Source organism: Heteronotia binoei, chromosome 4 (genome assembly GCF_032191835.1).
Source record: "Heteronotia binoei isolate CCM8104 ecotype False Entrance Well chromosome 4, APGP_CSIRO_Hbin_v1, whole genome shotgun sequence".
In the NCBI taxonomy this organism is placed as follows: Eukaryota; Metazoa; Chordata; class Lepidosauria; order Squamata; family Gekkonidae; genus Heteronotia; species Heteronotia binoei.
This window is the reverse complement of record NC_083226.1, coordinates 57,836,659-57,860,330: the sequence shown is the minus strand read 5'-3', so window position 1 is coordinate 57,860,330 and position 23,672 is coordinate 57,836,659. Positions and strand designations below refer to the sequence as shown.

The window sequence follows — 23,672 nt, the reverse complement described above, 5'->3', positions numbered from 1 at the left end:
TATGCTTGTTGACTTAGAAGTGCCACTGTGTTCAACAGGGTTTATTTTCAGGTTAGTGTGCATAGAATTGCAGGCTTAGATTGGTAGGGTTTTTTCCTGTATTTTATTTCCCATTTCTACTTTCCTGAGAAAAGAAAGAACAATTGTTCTTCACTTCTTACCTGTCAGGTTTACTACTCCATTATTATGCAGCAAAGAAGGAGAGAAAGAGGTTAAATGTTAGTTGGCCAATGACAACTGAGTAACTATGACAATAGGAAACAGCGCTTTAGAATAAAAAGACATAGGTTATTCAAAATGGGAAGTAACAGACAATGAAAGCATCTTATATTCTATAATAGAAAAATGCAGAATGTCACATACATCCAAAGAAAGTCCTTTATGGCCAAATATAGCATTTTGGTTGGAAGGGAAGATGTTTAAAAGATCTTTCCCCCTTCAGACTATCTTATACAAAAATAATGTGTAAATTGATGGCATATCAGAAGGCTGGACAGGCTGAATAATCCACCTTTTGTGGATTATATTGCCAAGAGAAAAGCTCTTTGTTTATTTGGATATAATACTATCCAACAAAGTCTTTCAAAAAGTTAACACTGGAAGTGTGAGATGCAACTATAAAACCCTTGAATTTTCCACTAAGCTAAATGCATTTTCATTTCACCTCATCTCCAAAGAATTTAGGGTAGCATAAATCATTCTTCCATTGTCCATTTTATCCTCACAATAGGATGAGAGAGAGTAAAGGTCAGTGCGAAATCAGTTTGTCTTGCAGATTTTTCAGTCTCACGGATTTTTAGAAAACGACTGTGGATTTATACCCCACCTTTCTCTCTGAATCAGAGACTCAGAGTGGCTTACAATCTCCTGTATCTTCTCCCACCACAACAGACACCCTGTGAATTGGGCGGGGCTGAGAGGGCTCTCACAGAAGCTGCCCTTTCAAGGACAACTGCTGTGATAGCTATGGCTAACCCAAGGCCATTCCAGCAGCTGTAAGGGGAGGAGTGGGGAATCAAACCTGGTTCTCCCAGATAAGAGTCCGGACACAACCACTACACCAAACTGGCAGATCAACACATTTTTTAAAAAATTGTTCTTTTTTATTTGTGAAGAACTTTATTTATTTTTATTATATCTCAGGTGTATGAGTGGGAAACATTTTCCCAGGCACTTAGACAAGCTGGGCTTTGAGCTAGCAGAGTTAGAAGAAATAAGGTAGTCACTACTCCCCAACATTACTTTTGCACATCTTGGCAGAGATCTTTGGGATGGGGGGAACTTTGAGACCTGCCTATTCTTGTCTTTGTCACATTGGACAAAACAGATGGCCCTCTTAAATAAAAAAAAATGTTATTATTTAGGAAGGCCCATTATGAAAAAAAGACAGGTTGCTTACCTGTAACTGTAGATCTTCGAGTGGTCATCTGTGCATTCACACTCATGGGATAGAGTGCCTGCGCCGATCCCTGAATTGGTACCTAAAAAGCCCGGGATTTTTTTCGCACTCGGCACCAACGGGCATGCGCAGGGGTCCTAGTGCGCATGCTTGCCGGCGCCAGTGCGAGGATCCCACCAGTTCCTTCCTGACTGCTGGAAGCCCCTACTGGAGGGAGTCCATCAGCAGTGGGGAAGGAGGGCGGGTAGTGTGAATGCACAGATGACTACTCAAAGATCTACAGTTACAGGTAAGCACCTGTCTATCTTCTTCATGGTCTCTGTGCTTCACATTCATGGGAGATTAGCAAGCAAGACATACCTGGAGGCGGGAAGACGGTCAACCAGAAGAAACAGCTTGCAGCACTGCAGCTCCCAGACGAGTCCTCTGTTGAGCATGCACATCCAGCACATAGTGCTTCATAAAGGCATGTGGAGAGGACCAGGTGGCAGCCTTGCAAACATCCGTCAGGGAAACGCCTTTCAGGAACGCCACCGACATTGCCATCGCTCTTGTAGAGTGTCCGCGAATAGGCCCAGGTAATGGCTTCTTAGCCAACAAATAACACAGTCTCAGTGAGCCATTTCGAAAGCTGCTGAGACAAGATCCTGGAGCCTAACTTAGGAGCAGCATAAGAAACAAAAAGCTGCTGGTCCTTACGAAAACCCTTGGAGCGACTTAAATAAAACAATAAAGCACGCTTCACATCTAGAGCATGCAACCTATGTTCCTCATCCGAGGAAGGTGTAGCATGAAAAGTGGGCAACCAAACTTCTAAGTTGAGGTGGAACTGAGAAACCACCTTGGGGAGAAAAGAAATATCAGGAGCTAACAACACTCCAGCCTCCTGAAAAACTAGATATGGGTAGTCACAACGCATAGCCGTGAGCTCCCCTGCACGGCGTGCTGATGTGATGGCTACCAAAAAAGCAGTCTTCCAAGATAGAAGCTGTAACGAACATGTGGCCATCAGCTCAAAAGGACATTGAGTCAGCCTGTCCAACACTAAAGTCAAATCCCACAACTGTGGGGGTGATCTCGATGGAGGATGAAGCCTAAGCAAACCCTTCAAAAACCTCTTAGAATGAGGGTGTGCAAAAACAGAGTGCCCAACTGGTTCATGGAACGCAGAAATTGCTGCCAAATAAACCTTGATGGAAGAAAAAACAAGGCCAGCATCCACCAGAGATAACAAAAACTCAAAAATTTCCGACAATCTCACCCTTTGGGGGGAAACTGAGGGATCAACTAAGAACTGCAGAAACCTCTGCCACTTCCTATCATAGGAAGCGTGGGTAGAAAGTTTCCTGCTGTTCAAAAAAACATGTTGGACTCTGCTAGAGAACCCACAGGGTCGATGAACCACGCTGTCAGCTTCAGGTGGGGCACGTTGTGATGGAGTACATGACCGTCCTGAGCTGACAGGAGGTCCAGTTCTGCTGGAAACTGGTAGAAGTCCCCCCTCGCCAGTTGGAGCAGGATCGGGAACCAGTTCTGGCAAGGCCACCAGGGAGTCACCAGGATACAGCATGGTTTCTCTCTTGCTATCTTGTTGACCACCCTCGTCAGTAGTGGCAGAGGTGGGAACAGATAAAGGAACCGACCTTCCCACGGGAACAGTAGACCGTCTCCCAACGACTCTGGATCTGAGCTCCCTCTGGAGCAAAACAGAGGAAACTTCCCGTTTTCGGCTGTGGCAAAGACATCCATCTGATACCCCCAGAGCTGAAACACGGGTTGAAGGAAGCACCACTGTAACTCCCACTCGTGCGGGGAAGCCGCACCCCTGCTAAGGGAGTCTGCTTGCAAGTTGAGGACCCCTGGGAGATGCGCTGCCTTCACAAAGATGTTGTGGTCCAGGCATTCCGACCACAGAACCAGCGCCAGCGCACAAAGCCATCGGGAGACTGTTCCTCCCTGCCTGTTGATTGTCTGTTAGCAGAGCAACAATCTTCCCCGCCACCATGGGGCAGAAAGACCAAAGAGCAATGTGAACTGCCAGAAGTTCCAAGTAATTTATGTGGCAGTGAGTCAATTTCAAAGGCCAAGGACCGTCCCCACACACAGATCGTCCATGTGGGCCCCCCAACCCCATAAAGACGCATCTGTTGTGATAGTCACAGTTGGTGCAGGTAGATGGAAGGGCGTTCCCTGACAAATGTTGTCCTTTGACTTCCACCATTGCAGTGTTTGAAGTGTCACAGGTGGAATTACAAACCTCTTTTGAGGTGAGTCCCGTAACAGGCAAAACTAATGAAGAAACCAAAGCTGTAGGCCTCTCATCCTCAGCTTCGCAAAGAGCAGCACGCTTGTAATCACCGCCATCAGCCCCAGCATCCACTGCAGCTGCTGCGCCGTGCCCCACTTTCGACTCTGCAGAAGTTCGACAAGGTTGATAATGTCCATCGCTCTCTGCTGAGGCAGAAACACGCGATGAAGGTTTGTATCCAGCAAAGCCGCTATGAACTGAACTGTCCTTGATGGCGTAAGGTGTGATTTCTCCAAATTGACCTGCAGACCCAAGGTGTCGAGAAGACGAAGAGTGATGGCAATGTGCGATGAAAAACTCGCTTTCGACTCTGCCACAAGGAGCCAGTCATCGATGTATGGAAAGAGGACTATCCCTTGAAGCCAGAGATGGGCAGCCACAACGCTCATCATCTTCGTGAACACCCAAGGTGTGGTGGACAGACCGAATGGAAGAGCCTTGAACTGGAAGTGCTGAGAGCCTACTGCAAACCGAAGGAAACGTCTGAATGCAGGATGGATGCTGACGTGGAAGTATGCATCCTTGAGGTCCAGCGTTGCCATCCAATCCCCTTGGTTGATGAGGGGCAAAATTGTTTGCAGAGTGAACATTCTGAATTTCTGGTACAAAATGAATTTGTTCAGATTCCGAAGATCCATGATTGGTCTTAGTCCCCCGTCCCGCTTGGGAACCAGGAAGTAATGAGAGTAGAAGCCTCCCATCCTGGCCTCCATCTGGATCCTCTCTATAGCTTGTTTCTGTAAGAGGTTGCTCACCTCCGCCAGCAGAGGTGGGTAAGGGGGAGTGGTAATTCCCGTAGGTTGGTTCGGAATCTGAGCAAAATCTATTTTGTAGCCTTCCGCTACGATGGAAAGCGTCCACCTGTCCGTAGTGATGGACTCCCAGGCCGACAGGAATGGGCGGAGGCGGATAGACGAAGTGGAAAAGGGGACAGTGACACGTGCTGCCAGAAAGTGCCCTTGGACTTGCTGGTGGTCTGTGAAGCATAACAGTTTCTGTTGTTTCCCCTGTATGGGGACCTACTCTCAGGTTGAGCAGAGCGAGGTCTCCACTGCTGTTCCGAGGAGAACTTTTGGAACGGCTTCTTTGCCCAAGGCTTCTGCCACTGTTTCTGTCTCGCAGCTCTGGAAGATGCCGGTACGCCCAGGTTCCTGGAAGTTTTTATACTTTTATCCATTTCCTGGAGTGCATTGTTGGTGGTAGAGCTGAACAGGCCTTTGCCCTCGAAGGGCAGATCTTCAACGAAGGCCCTGGTGTTCTGCTGGAGAGCTGTAGATCTGAGCCAGGAATGGCTGCGGAGGCAGATGGCAGAAGTGATGGTCCTTGCTGAGACGTCGACCATGTGCTTTGCTGCAGCCAGTTGTTGTTTGGCTACAGCAAAGCCTTCCTTCTGCAACTTCTTTGCAGCCGACCTCTTCTCCTCACTCAGGGAAGACAGGAGGGGGGTTAGTTGTCCCCACACTGAGTATTGGTATCTAGCCATGCATGCGGCATAGTTAGATACCTTTACTCCCAGCGCCCCAGCAGAGTAGAACTGCCTCCCGACGTTGTCCAGCTTCTTTCCCTCCTTGTCTGGTGGAGAGGAGTGTGTCTTGTGGGTATTCGACTAGGAGGAAACGATCACCAAATCTGGCTTTGGGTGTGTAAAGAGGAACTCAGCCCCGGACTCTTGGACAAGGTACATATGGTCGAACCTTCTCGATGACATGGGTGTAGAAGCAGGCTTCGTCCAGGGCTCCTTCACCGCCTGTAGGATGACCTTCGTCACCGGCAGGGCAACCGTGGTAGACATATCCCGTTGTATGATGTCAAACACGTTATCGTCTATAATGGATTGCAGCTGTGTCACTGGAAGTGAGAGGGAGAGTGCCATCCTCTTCACCAGGTCCCCGTACGACTTCAGATCCTCCCACGGTGAGATGGGAAGATCCTCAGCCGTATGAGACACTGGGGAAGGTTCCAAAGCCCGGTCCAGATCGTCAGTACCGACCTCGGAGTCCAACGATGAAGACTGTCTGTATAGAGAACGTTCTGAGAGCACCATAGTACACTCTCTGACAGGTGACCGGATCGACACTGACGACCAAAGTTGAACTTCCTCCACCACTACGCCATGTCTGTCAGGCGGGACAGAGATTGATGCTGAAGGACGCTGTCTAGAATGTTGAGACAGCCTGGATATGTGGGATGCCTCGGACTGCTGGTCCCAGTCTGCAAACTCGCGAGGAGGGTACCATTGGTACGGTGGGTAGGGATAAGCATAAGGAGGCCATTGGCACTGCTCCCATGGTGGAAGCAGTGGGAAGCGACGAGCTACTGTAGTCGGTTCCATTCTCTCCAGCCTCTCGCATGATCCATCGGTGCCGAAGGCTCCATCAGCACCGACACCTCCACCTCTGAAACCGAGTCGCTCTCACTGTGACACCTGGACCCTGAAGAATGGGAGCGCTGAGTCAGGTTGATCTCGTGCTCCGATAGGAGCAGCTGCGAAGCACTGCCTCTCGACACCGAGGGGCTACGATGCGGGGATGCCAAGATCTTCCTCGGTGGAGTTGTCGATGTTGAAGCGTCATGCGAAGGCGAAGGGGTGCGGGATGGTCTCTTCCGGTTCTCCTTCAATTTCACCTTCTTTGGTGTGGATGATAGGGTTCCCGAGTCATCCTGATGCCTCTTAGCCAGGGTGTCCACTGACCCTTCAGAAGGCCGTTTCGTGGAACGCCCGTGCTCGACCGGCATCTCGGTCCTGATCGGCGAAGTCTCAGCCGATGTGACTGTTGGGGCCGTGGCCTCACCCATCAGTACCGACGGGCCCGATGCCATCTTTTGAGGATGATGTGCCGACTCGACCAAAGACGTAGAAAGCCTCGCCGCTCGATTCTTACGAGTTTGTTTGGAGAAACTCATACAGTGTGCGCAAGAATCAACGCAATGTCCCTCACCCAGACAGAGGAGACAGAGGGAATGGCCATTGGGGGGAGACAATCTTCTTCCCACAGGAGCGGCACCTCTTTAAAAACCCCCAACGACTTTCCATAGATGCCCAGGAAAAAACCCCACCCAGGAAAGTCTCTGAGGGGGAAAACACGGGGGGAAAACAAGCACCGAAGGGCAAGTCCAACAAACTTTTTTTTAAACAACACTAACTATCTAACAACTATCTAACTAACTACACTAAGAAAATAACAAATGGGCTATATATAACAGGCAAAAAAAGCAATCCAAGATTACTTTACCGACCGGGGACACGAAAGGAGATCCTCTCAACGCAGCGGTCAGAAAGGAACTGGCGGGATCCTCGCACTGGCGCCGGCGAGCATGCCTGCGTGTGCCCGTTGGTGCCGAGCACAAAAAAAATCCCGGGCTTTTTAGGTACTGATTCGGGGCTCGGCGCAGGCGCTCTATCCCATGAGTGTGAACAACAGAGACCACAAAGAAGATCTTTAAATTCCTATTATGGAATAACTTTAAAATAGTTGATAAAGCTGTTACTGCATTTTTTTCTGCCTCCAGAATTTCTCATAATGTTCAAAATGTCTAAAGGATGCTATTCTTTCAAAACTATTTTGTAAACTTACCTTTTATAAAGTAGTATAGCTATAACAATACAGATGATAAACACAACTGCTAGAACTGGTCCTACAACCCAGATCAAGCCTTCTTCTTCATCTGTAATTGGTTGGGGATTAAGATCCACTGACACAACAGTTTCCGAATATGGGCTGGTTGCATACATGGTCTAAAGGGAAATAATATTTCTATTTAATGATATAGCAGGAAAGATTTTTTAAAATGCTGCAAAATAGCGTTCCTGTCAAAGTGGAGCCAAGGATATTGAACTTTGTGCAACATTTTTGTTCCTGTAATTATCTTTCCAAAAATTTCAATACAAAAGTAGAAAAGGAAGAGCCTAGATGATGACTGCAAAACACAGCAATAACAGTAAAAAACAGATTAAAGAAAGCTTCTCCTTTACAATCAAACAGACAAAACTTTCGTAAAATGGTTGAGTTATAATTATGTATGTACTTATAATATGTATTGTGTTAATTGTTGATGTGCCTGTGTTGTGAGCTGCTCTGAGCCTGCTTCGTAGGGGAGGGCAGGATACAAATTATTATAAAAAAGAGCTATCAAGCCTTTGACTCTGATTAATTAAACATAACAGGCTCAGACCCTAACAAATATATGGCAGGTTTAAGAGCCAATTTGGAAGATACCAAGTAACTCAATGTATGTTAAAACATGAATGTCTACTGCACATTCCCACAATTTTTATTCCATGACTGCTTAATTATTTCTTAAGCTGTATTACATGCAGTTAAAACAACTGAAGCATAAAAGGCACATAAGAAAGAGATGAATTACATAAGAAGGAAAAGACAACTAATTATTTAGATCACCTCAGGAATTCTACTTTTTGTTACGTTATTTTCTAACTTTATTACATTTCACTGATAAAGTCAGTGGCAAATTACTGTAATTAAAGAAGCTAGCTGAGCATGTCCTTGATTAGTTCTCTTTTTCCAAAGATGTTTGGCAATGAGCACCAATGTATGAGCAATGTGTCTCTAGGCAAGAAAGAATCCTTCTTTAAAAAGGCACAGCAGAAAGATACATTAACTTCAGGACTCAGGAGTGACCAGTGATTTCAAGAAACAAAGTTTAGAATTTGAACAGGATACGATCAGGTCTTTTAATGTAGAAAAAGCCCAGTATTTGCATATTAGGCCACACCCCCAATGCCAAGCCAGCTGGAACTGTGTTCCTCCTCAAAAAAAGCCCTGGATACAATGATGATTAAGATGATGATTAAGATGAAGCTTAAAATGTATATTGATTAGTGTAAATATTTATCCTTTTGAATTCAGCGTCTGATTTTCATCCAGTTAAGAAAAAATGAATAAAAGTAACAAGAGGGGGGGAAAGGGAGAAAAGGGGAAGAAGGAGGGGAAGAATGCATAAGGAAAGTGTTCTGTATTGAATATATACATATAATATTGTTCTGTATTGAATATATACATAGTATTTATCCTTATACAAGACTGCTAAAGTATAAGAATTTAATTAAAAAAGCCTTTAACAAGAAAGTTAACTCCAAAGCTTGGGAAGTTACTGAAAGTATATATGGATTTTTGAAAAGTACAATTTTACACAGTGCATAATTGACCTTACGGAAGATAACAAAAGGAATGTGACATAAATACATTTTAGAAACAAATCAACAGCTTAAAACGTGCAGTCAACTTACAGATTCTGAATGCTCCATAACAGCTAAAATAAAGACAACATATTCTTGGCCATTTTGGAGCTGCTTGTTCTCAAAGCCACCATACTGTTTCTTATCCCCAAGGGTAAACTCAGTAGGAAGTACTTCAAAGTGTGCTGCAATATATGGCTTTAAATCTGCTTCTCTCCCCAAACGAAGGCTTCTGCGTTTCCGTGCTATTTCCTTAAGTAGCTGTAGACAGAAAAGAAAAAAAAAAGAGTAGAGGAAGAGAAAGGAACAACAGAAAGATAACTGTAAACAACATGGCCATAACTATTGACAGGATGATGGGGGGGGGGGGAATCAGTCCAGGAATGTACAAAATTACAATTTATTTTCACTGCATTACAAACCTTAGCTATGCTAAATCTTATCACTTAAGCTAGTAAGCGACAAGGAGCACAAGCAGCTAATACTATATGCTATTTTAAAAAACTAAGATTGGGCCGGCACAAGGAACCTCCCGTGTCACTGGTGCGATGACGTCACCTGGAAGTGACATCATCAAAATGGCAGCGCCCATGCGGGGCTGCTCTAGGCGTTTCTGGGAATACTCTATGGTTTTCCCGGACACTCTAGCCATTTGGGAGGTAAAACTCTATTGTACCATAGAGTTTTAACCTCCCAAGTGGCTAGAGTGTCCGGGGAAAACCATAGAGTTTTTTTCTGGAAATGCCTAGAGCAGCCCTGCATGGGTACCACCATTTTGATGACATCACTTCCAGGTGATGCCATTTCATCACGCAGTGCATGCATGACTGTCTCCTGCTGGGGGATGAAGAGGACTTGGCAACCCTTGAACCAAGTCATTATTTGATTATAATATGTAGTGTTGTCAGGTCCTACCTCACTGCCAACAGGGGGATTCTTGACCCGGTCCTGGAGTCTTCTGTCGTGTGCACAAAGCACATGTGGTGCAATGATATCACTTGGAAGTGATGTAATTGCATCACTGACATCATGTGCAATGCTGTAAGGTAAAAATTCTATGTGGATTTTTTGCTACAAAACCATAGAGTTTGCTCAAAACCCAGAGCATTGTCATGCAACATGATTATATCACTTCTGAGTGATGTCATTTTGTCAGGGATGTTACACAATGAAGTCCCTGTTTGGGGGGTAGGGTTTCTTCTGCTGGCCAGCTGGGGACTGGTGGATTGGAAGCTTGAAGATGAGGGGATCCTCTGGCTGGACCAGGGGTCTGGCAAACTTAAATATGTGATGCCTCATAAACAAATAATACACAATGCAATACTCAATTTTTTTCCGCATGAAATTTTTTTTTAGTTATAAATGCTGGCAAAATAATTTTTAAAGCATATCAATAATATGGGGAAGATCTATGGATCTTAAATCAGGAGAAAACAGAGGTAGTGAAACAACTGGGGGCTGAAGAAGGGGATAAGAAGTAGGGACCTGCTGTAAGGGAGGATGGTATTTCTCTTCCCATGCATGTCCTTGTGAGTCCCTCTCTTGTACAACTTTAATAAAGAACCAGAATTATGGGCAGTAGGAATTAGCAAAGGAGATGCAAAAGCAGGAGAAGGTAAGAAAGAAATCCAGCAGTCTATATATGAACCTCTAATCATGGTCATGGCAATAGAAGCATAAAGTCAACAGAGTTCTAACACTTTTTTTTTTGTCTAACGCATTGATTTTGTTTTGGTATGCATCTTATATGTATTGTCTTGTTGTGCTTGGTAAATAAATACGCCCCCCTCCACACAAAGTTCCTACTTGTGCTTAGTTCATTAGAACATACTCAGGATAGAGCTGTTAATGCCAAATATCCTAACATGATGTGTCTTCAGCAGAATTTTATAATATCAAGCATGTTTAAGACTATAAAGAATTCTGATTCTGTTAACAAGGTACTGAAATGCTGAGACAAAATTTTGGCGTTTGGGTGTGGTATATTGCCTTTCTCTGAAACTTATAGGACACAACATAAGTAAATATGTGCATGTGTGAAAAGAGAAGTGCATGAGGTGGGGTGGGGAAAGCAGATGATAGAAATCTCATCTACATCACGTAATCCACATGAATGAATAGGCCTTAAGTGTGTCCCTTCCTTCATTCATATTTCAGATATAGTTGATGCCATTGTCATATATCATCAACATCACATTCATTACTTGAGGTATTTCCCCCTGATCGTTAGTTTGAATGAGGTTATCAAATAAAATACAACAATTGCTCACAATTGTAGAAAAAGCCCAGCAGGAACTCAGTAGTATATTAGACCACATCCTCTAATACTGCCTTATTCATATAGCTTTCATAATATTTAGAAACACATTTTATATTACTTATAGCCAGATCTCAAGCATTCTAGTTGCTGTTAAGTCTCAGTTCGATGTTATTTAGTTTCCAGTTCAGACGCCAGGTCCTTTGGGGTTGGAACTAAGAGCAAGGTTGTGACAAGCATGATTGAACTCCAGAGTTCTGGCCATCACATTTAAAGAGACCATGTTCCTTTTAAATGCCTTCTCTTCATTGGAAATAATGGAGGATGGGGCATCTTCTTTTGGGGCTGAGAAAATTAGATCCCCTGGTCCAATCTTTTTGAAACTTGGAGGGCGGTGGGGTTGAGGAAAGGCATCAGATGCTATGCTGCAAATTTGGTGCCTCTACCTCATAAAACAACTCTCCCCCAAGCCCCATATATCCACAGATTGAGACTTCATTATACCCTGTAGGGACCAGACTCCATAGGGTATAATGGAATGCACAGTGGACATTCAAACATCCCTTCCACTTTCTGATAACCCTGAAGTGGGAGGAGGGCCTCCAAACAAGGGGATCCCCTGCCACTAACTGAGGATTGAAAAGCAAATTTTTCCATATCCACAAACACCTCAAAGAAGAAGCAGTGTTGAAAGATTTTTATTGGTATATTATGACTTAGAAAAACAGCCATACATACAATCTCTCTCTCTCTCTCTCTCGGCTTGACTTCGCGAACGAAGATTTAAGAAGGGTGCAGTAGTCCACGTCTGCTGCAGGCTCGCTGGTGGCTGACAAGACCAATGCAGGACAGGCAGATCCGGCCACAGTGGCTGTAGGGAAAAGTCTGATTTGGGGTTGGTGCTGTAGCAGTGCAATTCTTCCTCAATCTCCTTTTGTCCTCAAGACCAGCTATGCGTGCGTTCTCAAAGGAAGAGACAGCCTGGTGTATGGTGTGCCTCCATGCTTTGCGATCTGAGGCTAGGTCAGACCACTGGTGATGGTTGATGCGACAGGTGCCAAGGGATTTCTTCAAGGAGTCCTTGTACCTCTTCTTTGGTGCCCCTCTATTTCGATGGCCGGTGGAAAGTTCGCCATACAGAGCAATCTTGGGAAGGCGGTGGTTTTCCATCCTAGAAATATGCCCTGCCCAGCGCAGCTGCGTCTTCAACAGCAGTGCTTCGATGCTTGTAACCTCCGCCCTCTTGAGGACTTCAGTGTTGGTCACAAAGTCACTCCAGTGGATGTTGAGGATGGTGCGAAGGCAGCGCTGATGAAAGCGCTCAAGGAGTCGCAGGTGATGATGGTATAAAACCCACGATTCGGAGCCGTAGATGAGGGTTGTCATCACAACCGCTTTGTAAACATTGATCTTTGTGCCTTTTTTCAGATGCTTGTTGCTCCACACTCTTTTGTGCAGTCGGCCAAATGCACCGTTTGCCTTTGCCAGCCTGTTGTCAATCTCCTTGTCGATCTTGGCATCTGAGGAGATGATGCACCCCAGGTAGCTGAACTGCTGGACTGTCTTCAGTACTGATTCACCCACAATGATGCAGGGAGGGTGATAATCTTCCTGGGGTGCAGGCTGGTGGAGAACTTCTGTCTTCTTCAGACTAACTTCTAGGCCGAATAGCTTGGCAGCCTCTGCAAAGCAGGACGTCATATGCTGCAGAGCTGATACCGAGTGGGAGACAAGTGCAGCATCATCAGCAAATAGTAGCTCTCGGATGAGTTTTTCCATTGTCTTGGAGTGAGCCTTTAGTCGCCTCAGGTTGAACAGGCTGCCATCAGTGCGATAGCGGATGTAGACACCATCGTCATCATCTAGATCTACTGCTCTTTGAAGCATCATGCTAAAGAAGATCGTAAAGAGAGTTGGCGTGAGAACGCAGCCTTGCTTTACACCTGTGCCTATTGGGAAGGGCTCCGAGAGGTCGTTGCAGTGTCTGACTTGGCCTCGCTGGTCTTCATGTAGCTGGATGATCATGCTGAGGAACCTTGGGGGACATCCTAAACGTTCCAAGATTTGCCACAGGCCTTTCCTGCTAACGGTATCGAAAGCTTTGGTAAGGTCGACAAAAGTCACATATAGACCCTTGTTCTGTTCCCTGCATTTCTCTTGGAGCTGCCTGAGAACAAATACCATGTCGGTGGTGCTCCTGTTAGCTCTGAAGCTGCACTGGCTCTCTGGGAGGAGTTCTTCTGCAATGGTGGGCACCAGTCTGTTCAGGAGTATTCTGGCAAGGATTTTGCCTGCGATCGAGAGCAGAGTTATCCCCCGGTAGTTGGAGCAGTCTGACTTTTCTCCTTTGTTCTTGTGCATACATACAATATTTCTTCAGTAAATGCCAGAGGGGATGTGATTATCTAGGTTCTCTTTACCTTGAGTTGGTAACCATTTGGAAGAATACAGTATGTTTGAGCATCTTTGGAAAGTAATTTTTGGTCATGTATACAGAAATTTCAACTTGGAAAAAGTTTGGAGCTTGAGTTGGAAAAAGCTTCAGTGTAATGTGGTGTAGAACTTCACTGGTACCACCCGTTACTGAAATTAAGCTGCCAGAATCAAGTAGGTGGAACCAAGTTACTGGAACCAAGTTACTGGAACCATGATACATATGGGTTAATTTTGAATTAATTGTTGGATTTCCATCTGAACAAATTTTCTACAACCTTTGGAATGCAGGACAATTAACAGTTGGGAAGCCTTTTGGCTTTGAACACAATGGACCGAATGCACATGTACGTTTCTGGTTTATTTTTGAATTTGTTGTGTCTCGTTGCCAAATGGTGTTGCAGGGGTCAAACTCTGCATAAACTTTAAATATTTTTGTGGATTACTTTATATAAATACATAATAATTTCTTCTAAGAAGATTTCTTTGAGGTGTTTGTAGATATGGAGGCATTTGCATTTTCTCTCTTACCATATCGATATTTCTCTCTTGATTGCTCATCCCAACTGGGGATTGGCAATCCTAGTTTCCAGAAAGTCTATTTAGAATTTTAATTATTATTTTAGTTTTTTTTTATCATCCTGCAGTTTCTCTCACTTTATGAAACACCCTGTTTCAAAAATGGGAAGCAGCATCACAAAGGCACCACATTTGCTAAAGATAACCTAGATAATCACATCCCTTCTGGCATTTGACTGAAGAAATACTGTACGTGTGGCTGATTTTCTAAGTCATAATATGCCAGGCAATGGAAAACTTTCAACAGTGCTTCTTTTTGCTTTCTTCATTACACATATATCCTGTACTCCTCAATGAAACTCCAGAAGTGGCTTTTAATTAGTAACAATTAGAATTTTGTTTTAATCAAAATTACATGTCATTATAAAAATGATTTCAAGATGAGCAATTAACCCTTGAAACCAGCAGGGTTTTTTTTAAAACCATTTTGTTACACTAAACAAAGAGAAGAAGTCACAAACAATCACTCATTGTACCTCCAAATAGGAGGGCCCCCAGAGCACGGCTTCTGTAGCAGATGTTGTTGATAGCAACCATATGAGGTCCCAGGTCATATCTGTTTAAAACGGTTATAACAAGATGAAGGATGCATTTTTATGCACACTGAGAAATCTATGTAATTTACTTATGAGTAAACATGCTTAGGATTGCACTGCAAGTCTTTGATGAGCAAGCTGATTTTTGTTAAAGTTAAAACTTGCAATACAGTTTTGGTTTAAAGCAGGGCTTTTTTTGCAGAAAAAGCCCAGCAGGAACTCATTTAGTTCCCTGACATATTAGGCCCCTGACATCACCATTGTTTCACATAAGACTTTTTTTGTAGAAAAAGCTCAGCGGGAATTATTTGCATGCTAGGCCACACCCCCTGACCCCAAGCCAGCCAGAACTCCGTTCCTGTGCATTCCTGCTAAAAAAAAAAAAGCCCTGGTTTAAAGAACTCATTTAGTTCCCTGACATATTAGGCCCCTGACATCACCATTGTTTCACATAAGACTTCTTTTGTAGAAAAAGCTCAGCAGGAATTATTTGCATGCTAGGCCACACCCCCTGACCCCAAGCCAGCCAGAACTCCGTTCCTGTGCATTCCTGCTAAAAAAAAAAGCCCTGGTTTAAAGAACTCATTTAGTTCCCTGACATATTAGGCCCCTGACATCACCATTGTTTCACATAAGACTTTTTTTGTAGAAAAAGCTCAGCAGGAATTATTTGCATGCTAGGCCACACCCCCTGACCCCAAGCCAGCCAGAACTCCGTTCCTGTGCATTCCTGCTAAAAAAAAAAGCCCTGGTTTAAAGAACTCATTTAGTTCCCTGACATATTAGGCCCCTGACATCACCATTGTTTCACATAAGACTTTTTTTGTAGAAAAAGCTCAGCAGGAATTATTTGCATGCTAGGCCACACCCCCTGACCCCAAGCCAGCCAGAACTCCGTTCCTGTGCATTCCTGCTAAAAAAAAAGCCCTGGTTTAAAGAATGCACAGTACCAGACAATTCTACTTGAGTTTTTTCCATATCCAAACCATTTGCTTCAGATGGATACATCTAACAAAGGGCCCTTTGCAGATGACAGATGATGGACCAGTTAGAACATTACTTTGTGATGTTGAAGCCCTGGGCTCAAATTCTCTGATTTATAACACATTTCTATAATGACCTTGAGAAAATAACTTATCAGCATATATTGCCTTTTAAACAAATTCTATTTATTTTCATATTTCACAGCTTCTAAACAGTACTACACACACGAGCACCCAAAGCTGACTAATACTAAACCAGACCCTTGGTCCATCAAGGTTAGTACTGTACACTGAGATTGGCCATGGCTTTTCAGAACCTCAGACAGAGGTCTTCCACATCACTTACTACCTAATCCATTTAATTGGATCTTCTGCATGCCAAGCAGATGCTTTGCCATTGAGCCATGGCCCTAATGGGCTATTGTTGTTCAGTCGCACAGTCGAGTCCAACTCTTTGCGACCCCATGGACAAAGTCACACCAGGCCCTCCTGTTTTCCACCATCTAATGGACTATATTACAAGGCGAAGAGAGCTCAGTGCTATATGCACTAACTTGTGTTAAACCAGTACAAAAAATAGTATCTGTTTTGGCAGATCCCTTTTTAGGCTGTGTTAATGTAATGAATAAATGCCAGTCAGTCCATGATAAGTTGGTTCATTCTCAGGCTTATCCACATACTCCCTTCCAGTATCCTTGAGAACAGAGCTGAGATGGAAGGTTTTCGAATTCTGCAGTTTAGCACCAATTCATAGTCATGTCTGAATGAAGATGAGTTAAAAACTGTGGTTTGTTGCTTGCCTACAAACTAGTATCCTAAAGAATGGTTTAATTCTAATTTAAAATCTCTGTTTCTGTGCAAGAATCAAGCCAATCTGACCCAATCTGTTAAGGAAATATAAGCCAGGCTCATTTTCATCATGAACAAGGTGGAGTTTGCTTTAAATAAAAACTTAGCCACTGATACACCTAAGAATGCAGGAAACTTCTCCTTTCCTTGCACTTTTATTCTTCATATAAACGGGCCCTTCTGCACCGACTGCACTGTACTGATGCTTTGAAACCAAGATAGCCGGGTTTGAACATCTAGGTTGGGACAAGCGAGCCAAATCAATCTGTTAATACCATCCTTGCCACACCACCTAATTGTGAGTTGTGGCTTAATTTGTTTTAATTTTAAACTGTTTTAATTGTTTTAAATTGATTTGATTGTTTTAATGTGTTGGAAGCTGCCCTGAGCCCCTATGGGAAAGGGCAGCCTATAAATATACGAAAATAAATAAATAAAATATCAATACTTCTCCAATTTGCTCATGGTCAGACAACATAGCAGTTTAAATGCTATATCACTGCACTGTTTCAGGAGTTCCACTGTCCCCACCCCCAATAAAAACCAGGACTTCGACACATGTGACTATTACAGACTTTTGACTCCAAAGAGGGCTCTGTGAAATAGGCTTAATGTGTCTGTAGAAGGTCACAAAAGCTTTTATGTATCTGGGCTTCTTCCAGGCCTACGTAGCCAGGATTTTTAAAGTCAGGGGCATTTAAATTCCTCAGGGGGCACTGGCTAATTTAATTAAAAATAATTAACTGCTGCTTGAACTTTGCTTCCAGCATTTTTAACCTCAGTGGGTCCAGTCATGTTGTGGGAGGGGGGGACCCAAGGGTGCCTGCAGCCAGACTTCCATGGGGACTTGCCTGGCCCTCTCAGCTGTGTGTCAGAACCTGAGTGTCGGACTGTTTTGCCTCCTTCTTAATATCATCAGGCAGCCAACTCCTCCCTCCCCAGAATCAGAGATCACTGGTGGTACGGAGGGGAATCACAGGAAGGTGAAATGGAGGAACCCGTGTGGTGCTGGAGCGAGCGGCTATTGTGGGGAAGGAGGCAGGGAGGTTGTGGGCAGCTCACCTCTCCTGCTGGCATGTTACCTGGCAAAAAGTGGAGGATTTTTGCTTTTACCCACCTCCACCAGCCTGTTGGGCAGCCTTGATGGTTGGCAGATGCAAGAGAGGAGTGGATCTCTGCAGCACAAATGGACCAGTTTCTAGGCATTAATAAGGGGGTTCTTATGCACATAAACACTCTGTGTGCAGTGACTGACTGCATAGCTTTAAGCAACCTTTAGCATGTAAATTAAAGGAGCCTTAAGCCATCAAAAATACTGAGATAGTACAAATGAGATAGTACATGAAGAGTAGCCACAGTTTGCTTTTTATATTTTCTTATCCTTTACGTAGCTTAGAAGCTACTATTGGAGGAAACTGTGAAAGATATATCAAGGGCTTCAACTCTGTACCAAAAACAATTTTCATTTTCCAGTCAATGCATATCTTATTTCTTCCACCATTAATTCTACAATGCAGTCTCAACTGTATCGGTAAAAAAGTGGGAAAGAGCCCATCCTGACCCAAACTTTTTTGAATTATTAAATGTTCTTTTTCAAAGTATTATACAGATTAATGCACCACAACTTACACAATGATTAAAATGACCCTTTGTTATGGGAACTAGCAGCACAGACCTGAAAAACTTAATTGTGATGAAGTTCAATGTCATCTAGCAGCAGAATGGAATCTGTTAATGCTGTTGTATTTGACCTGAATTGACAGGTTAAAACTGTTTGGAAATAGCAAAAGGCATTCTTTGTTGTCAAATTGCTGTTTCTATTGTTCAGCTATATCAAACATTAAGGAAGGGCAGAAGTTAAATGCTGTTGTCTCTATAATGCCAAATCTTTTAAAAGGCAAAATTAAATTAAAATATGTGATAAAGGATTGATTAGAGAGGTAGATTTGGCCAGATAATCTGCTAAAGTCTTGCTTCATTGCTTCGACAGTAGAGGACTATTAGAGATGAATGGGTTGTTTCTAGAATGCTCTAGTTGGTTTTCAGGATCTAGATGGTGACTCTAGGCTCATGCAGGGGTTTTTTTGTAGAAAAAGCCCAGCAGGAACTCATTTGCATATTAGACCACACCCCCTAACACCAAGCCAGCCAGAACTGCATTCTTGTGTGTTCCTGCTAAAAACAAACAAACAAACAAAAAGCCCTGGCATCATGGAGGCAACTGATAGTATCACTCTTCTACACTCTGAGAAAAACTCAGATCTTTGCTTTAATAACTTGCTGGAAGAAATGCTAGGGATGCCAAGTGTCCAGTATTTTCTAATTAAGTAAACCTCCAACCACTATGACTAAGCTCCATGTACATGCTTTCTTTCTCCTGTGGTTTGATAAAGTGGTGACACCTCCATTTGTTTGTTTTCCATTGCAGCCATCAAGAATTGGAACCAAATCCACCACTCAGTGGCTAGGCAGGATACTCCCAGGTAAATTCTGTGAGTCGAGGAAAGCTAGAAAGTGAGAGCCTTTTACGGCTGATCAATCATCTTTCCATATTGATCCCAACTGACTATGGGAGGAGATGGTGGCATGAATCTTCTAAAGCAGGGGTCCCCAACTCCTGGCCCATGAGTTGTATAATTTTTTAATTATATATTACAATGCAATAACAACAACAACAACAACAATAATAAGACAACAATGACATTGGATTTATATCCTGCCCTCCACTTTGAATTTCAGAGTCTATTAGTGGCTCACAATCTCCTTTACCTTCCTCTCCCACAACAGACACCCTGTGAGGTGGACGGGGCTGAAAGAGCTCTCCCCAGAAGCTGCCCTTTCAAGGCCATTCCAACAGCTGTAAGTGGAGTAGTAGGAAATCAAACCCGGTTCTCCCAGATAAGAGCCCGCAACTTAACCAACACACCAAGCTAATAGAAATAAAGTGCACAAGTGTATCATCCCAAAACCATCGCCCGCCCCTCTGGTCCATGGAAAAATTGTCTTCCACAAAACTGGTCCTTGGTGCAGAAAAGGTTGGGGACCACTGTTCTAAAGCAAAGAGAAAAAGAGAACTTGGGGAGGAGGGAATGCTGGAAATTTTGGAGGCAACAAATCCCTTCGAAGGTAGTATGTGGACAAGGTGTCTGTCTCCCATTTTTATCTTTTGTGCAGCCATGGTGACTGCAAGTGCTTTATTCCTATTAAGTACTTTAAGCCTGCATTATTACCTGCAAATGGCCGCAAATTGCCTGCCAGTAAACAACACTGAGCTCATTGAGAGTTACTTCTGAGTAATCCTGGTTAGGATTCCAAGGTAATTCTCCCAGTGATTTCTGGCCAAGGTCTTACCAGGGCTGGCTCTGCCACTGGGCAAATTAGGCATTTGTCTAGGGCTTGGGACTGTGGGGTCACCCAAACTGGATGCCCCCCACATGACTTACTGCAGCACCACTCAGCCTGGAGCAAAAGTGAATTAATTACCAACAAGTTTTTAAAAATGGGCTTTTTACGCCATAGATTCAAACTTGGTACTATTTTGCATGCTTAACTGCTGCCCACCAGCTATACATAACTCTGATAATTGTACCCCATTTCATCATCTGATGAAATGTCTATGCACATGAAAGCTTACATTCTGACTAAAACTTTGTTGATCTTAAAGGTGCTACTGGACTCCAACTTTGTTCTATTGCTTCTGACCAACAGGGCTGCCCACCTGGCTCTATCTTCATTAAATAATACGTTTATTTGGATTTGAGGAAACACAAGTCTTTTGTTTATTTGGGAACAAGGACCTAAGGCCTAACTATGTTAACTGAGTAATCTGAGAGGAAACTTCCTGGGAAATTAGCGCAAGATGCAAGTTGGACTGCAGTATTTTACACATGCAGCCTAGTAAAAATTTATCTGTACTATGATGTATTGTGCATAACAGCAAAATAGCCACTCAGAATACCCACCAATCCTTCCATCCTTCAAACAGATTTTATGTTTCATATGCTCTGTTTTTGTCAAATTTATTGTACCAGACTCCCAAGCACCCCCTACCACTGCTGCCAACATGTAGAAGGGATATATGCATTGTCTGCCCCTGCACATGCACAGGCAATAGTATTGCTTTGGGAGTATGTAAACCCCCCCATTTTTTTAAAAAAAAGATTTTTCTGAAAATCTGCAGATCCCCCAAGTTTGCAGAAACATTTCTGTACTGTCAATGTGGGCCCAATTCACAGATTGAGATATCTGCAGATCAGCCCACACTTGGGATATTAAAACTCAAAATGTTAAAAGGACCACCTGCTGCTTTAAAAAATAGAATTTCTCAGTTGCTCTAGACAATCACAACATTCTAGGCTTGGTTTCTGTTAGTAAAAGGGAAAACAAGACCATTTCCAGGGCTGTTTTGGCCATTGAGGGAGGACCTACCAGGGCCAGACTTGGCAGCAACCACTGGGTGATCACTTGACTTGCATGACTTATCTAGGCCTAGCTGCTTGCTACTTTTCAACAGCAGCCACCCTATGAAAGCTAGTGTGGTATAGCAGCCATATCATGCTAGGATGAGGGAGACCCATCATCAGTCTGCCATGGAAACTCACTAGGTGATGCTGTATAATTCACATACTTTCAGCCTAACCCACCTCACAAGGTTGTTGTAAGTGGCAAAAAAAGAACTGAGGGAGTAGCACCTCTCCTCCCAGTCAGGTGATCGTTTGGCAGAAAAGTGCCCAAGGGAGGAGGGGCTCTCCTAGTCTATTCTGCAGCAGGCCTGCCCTCAGGCCGTCCCAAAGTGGGACTGCACAGAAGCCACAAAGATGAATGTGATATTCCCCAGAACAAGTCCTTGAAATTTTTGTACTGTGCCAGCACCACACAACTCTGGCACAGTTTTCCTAAATAGAGGCAGCTGGTGGGAGGAGGGAAATACAGAGGGGCAGATAAAGATAGGTTGGCTGTTGGGTGGGAAGTCGGTAAAGAGGAGAAGTTATGGGGGCTTTCAAAGAAGGACAAAGGAAAAAAGTGAGGGAGGGGGAAATGAGATACTCCCTTCACAAGTCCTTGCAGGTTCCTACTTGTCAGACTCTGAATGCTACATCTGTAAAAGTACTGAAACAATATAAACATTTAAAGAAACAAAATTGAAGTGACTGACAGTCTGTGGGCTTAAAATGGTGCTACTTTGCTTCAGATGGCACTGTAACCATGTTAATTGTGCACAATCTTAGTATTTAGTGAATATTCAAGTTCCCATTTATCAAATTACTTTCAGTTCTGGAATATAGAGTACAAAAGCTTGAAGGATCGAGGAAATATTTTCTAATTAGAAATATTCCAGCACAGAAGAAAGATAAAGAGACTGTGAGGTAGGTCAAAGGTTAAACTGCAGAGCAAATTGCAATTTAGCATTTGATTCAGTTTTAGCAAATACCCCATTAATGAACCAGACCTTTATTGGAGTTCATATCAATGGTGATTATACTTTTGCTGACAACTCATTTCACCTTCTGCGTGATGCCTTACAATCGGCAAGAAATAAAATATTAATGCCAACAAAGATCAGACACTTTTTGTGCCTCATTGCAACTTAATGTGTTTTAATTCAAGTAATTAGCTTTCTGCTTCTGCCCCCAGAGGCTATCGCCAAAACGAAATAAGATATCAAAAAAGCCAAAATTGCTGATATGGGTACATTAATTGGACAAAATCATTAAGGCTACTTCTAGCACATAGGTGTTGTCTTTTTGTTTACACAAAGAAGAGCTTAAATAAGTATATGGTACCTCATCTAATTCCATTTCATCTGGGCTCTCCCATGGGTTGATAAATTTCCCATGAGACTTCTTCAAAGGCACAATTACGATATAGTAACCTCTGCAAAAGAAACAAAAGATAGCAGTGAGGTTCGCATAAAGTATGGTGTGGGCAAGTTGCTTCAATAGAAAGGCTACCTACTTGTATACAGAGTAACTTCTAAACAGAAGTATACTATCCAGAAAAAATAATCAACAAGCTTGGGCCTGAGGGTTACCTCATGTTAAGATTCTTAGATATCTCATATCAAGTTAATTTACAATTATAAGCATTTCTATTATCCAGATGTTTGGATGTTCTCCATATCACAGTCACCCTGATCAATGGAGTGGCCCTATTCAAGGAATAAATAAATTACATTACTCCATACACCCAGCTTGGATATTATTACTATGTTGCCAAATGAATTATACATTTCTATGTGAAGTATAAATTTCTGCAATAGACTGGACCCTACTGACAATGGTCAAGTATAAATTCAAAAGCATGTAATAATGAATTTAATGTAAATATTTTTATAGTCAGGCAGGGTTTTTCCCGTTTTAGATGCAACAGACATATGGTAGTAGTATTTTAAAATTAAAGCCAGAATCAAACATTGGAGCATCATACTACCATATTAAGTAGATAACAAGAAAACAGAATGTATATATTAATTATCTCATGATTAAACACTGAATACATTAACATACCTATTACACAAACTTTCAGCAAGTTATAACATGTTTGTTGAGTTTTTTTCCTAGACCTTTCACTCAGTCACTTAAGAAAAGTTAATTATAGTTAGTTTCCTTCAGACAGTTAATAATACACTAAATCATTATGCAAACATATCCCTGGATATGCTCTCTCTCCCCACCCCCTAAACAACCCAATGCCTCCCTTCCCCTTGCAACCATTTTAAATAGTGTGTTGGAACAGTAAAGTTGTTGTATAAAAAGTTGTATGGAAAACAACTACCAGCACTTAGAATAGTAAAAAAAATAAAATGAAAGGAAAAAGTCCACATTCATACCTTGCACAGAAATGGACTGAACAACAGGTACTAAAAAGGTACCCTATCCCTCAACTCTATATATTTCTTAGCTGCTCTTATTCTAAGGCAGTCTCTTTTAGCTACCCATTATCTTGGAATCTTTGTCTGGGCAGCAAGCCCTTTGTGGCAATGGCAGTCATCAAGATCAAACCCAGTGTGAAATCCAGCATTCTCCGTATGTGCCAATGGATTTTATCTCTTCTGTCTTACCACCCCTTCTGTGTGTCAAATCTCTCCTTCCTGGAGTCACTGGAAAAGTCTTAGCTAATCCCTTGCATTCC

At 43.1% G+C, this 23,672-nt stretch overlaps 1 protein-coding gene across 42 annotated transcripts in view; it reads right to left on the bottom strand.

The window, feature by feature from the left end:
• PTPRD (protein tyrosine phosphatase receptor type D) overlaps positions 1-23,672 on the bottom strand; it is a 1,753,725-nt gene that overhangs the window by 157,059 nt on the left and 1,572,994 nt on the right. For 31 of the 42 annotated variants that reach the window (XM_060237318.1, XM_060237320.1, XM_060237317.1 and 28 more), the window contains 4 exons: positions 22,325-22,415; positions 8,956-9,165; positions 7,283-7,443; positions 162-176 (listed from right to left, as the gene is read on the bottom strand). In XM_060237318.1, coding sequence (XP_060093301.1) covers positions 162-176; positions 7,283-7,443; positions 8,956-9,165; positions 22,325-22,415 — 477 coding nt within the window. The remainder of the gene's footprint in view (positions 1-161; positions 177-7,282; positions 7,444-8,955; positions 9,166-22,324; positions 22,416-23,672) is intronic. The other 11 variants (XM_060237322.1, XM_060237333.1, XM_060237337.1 and 8 more) reach the window with 1 other exon arrangement.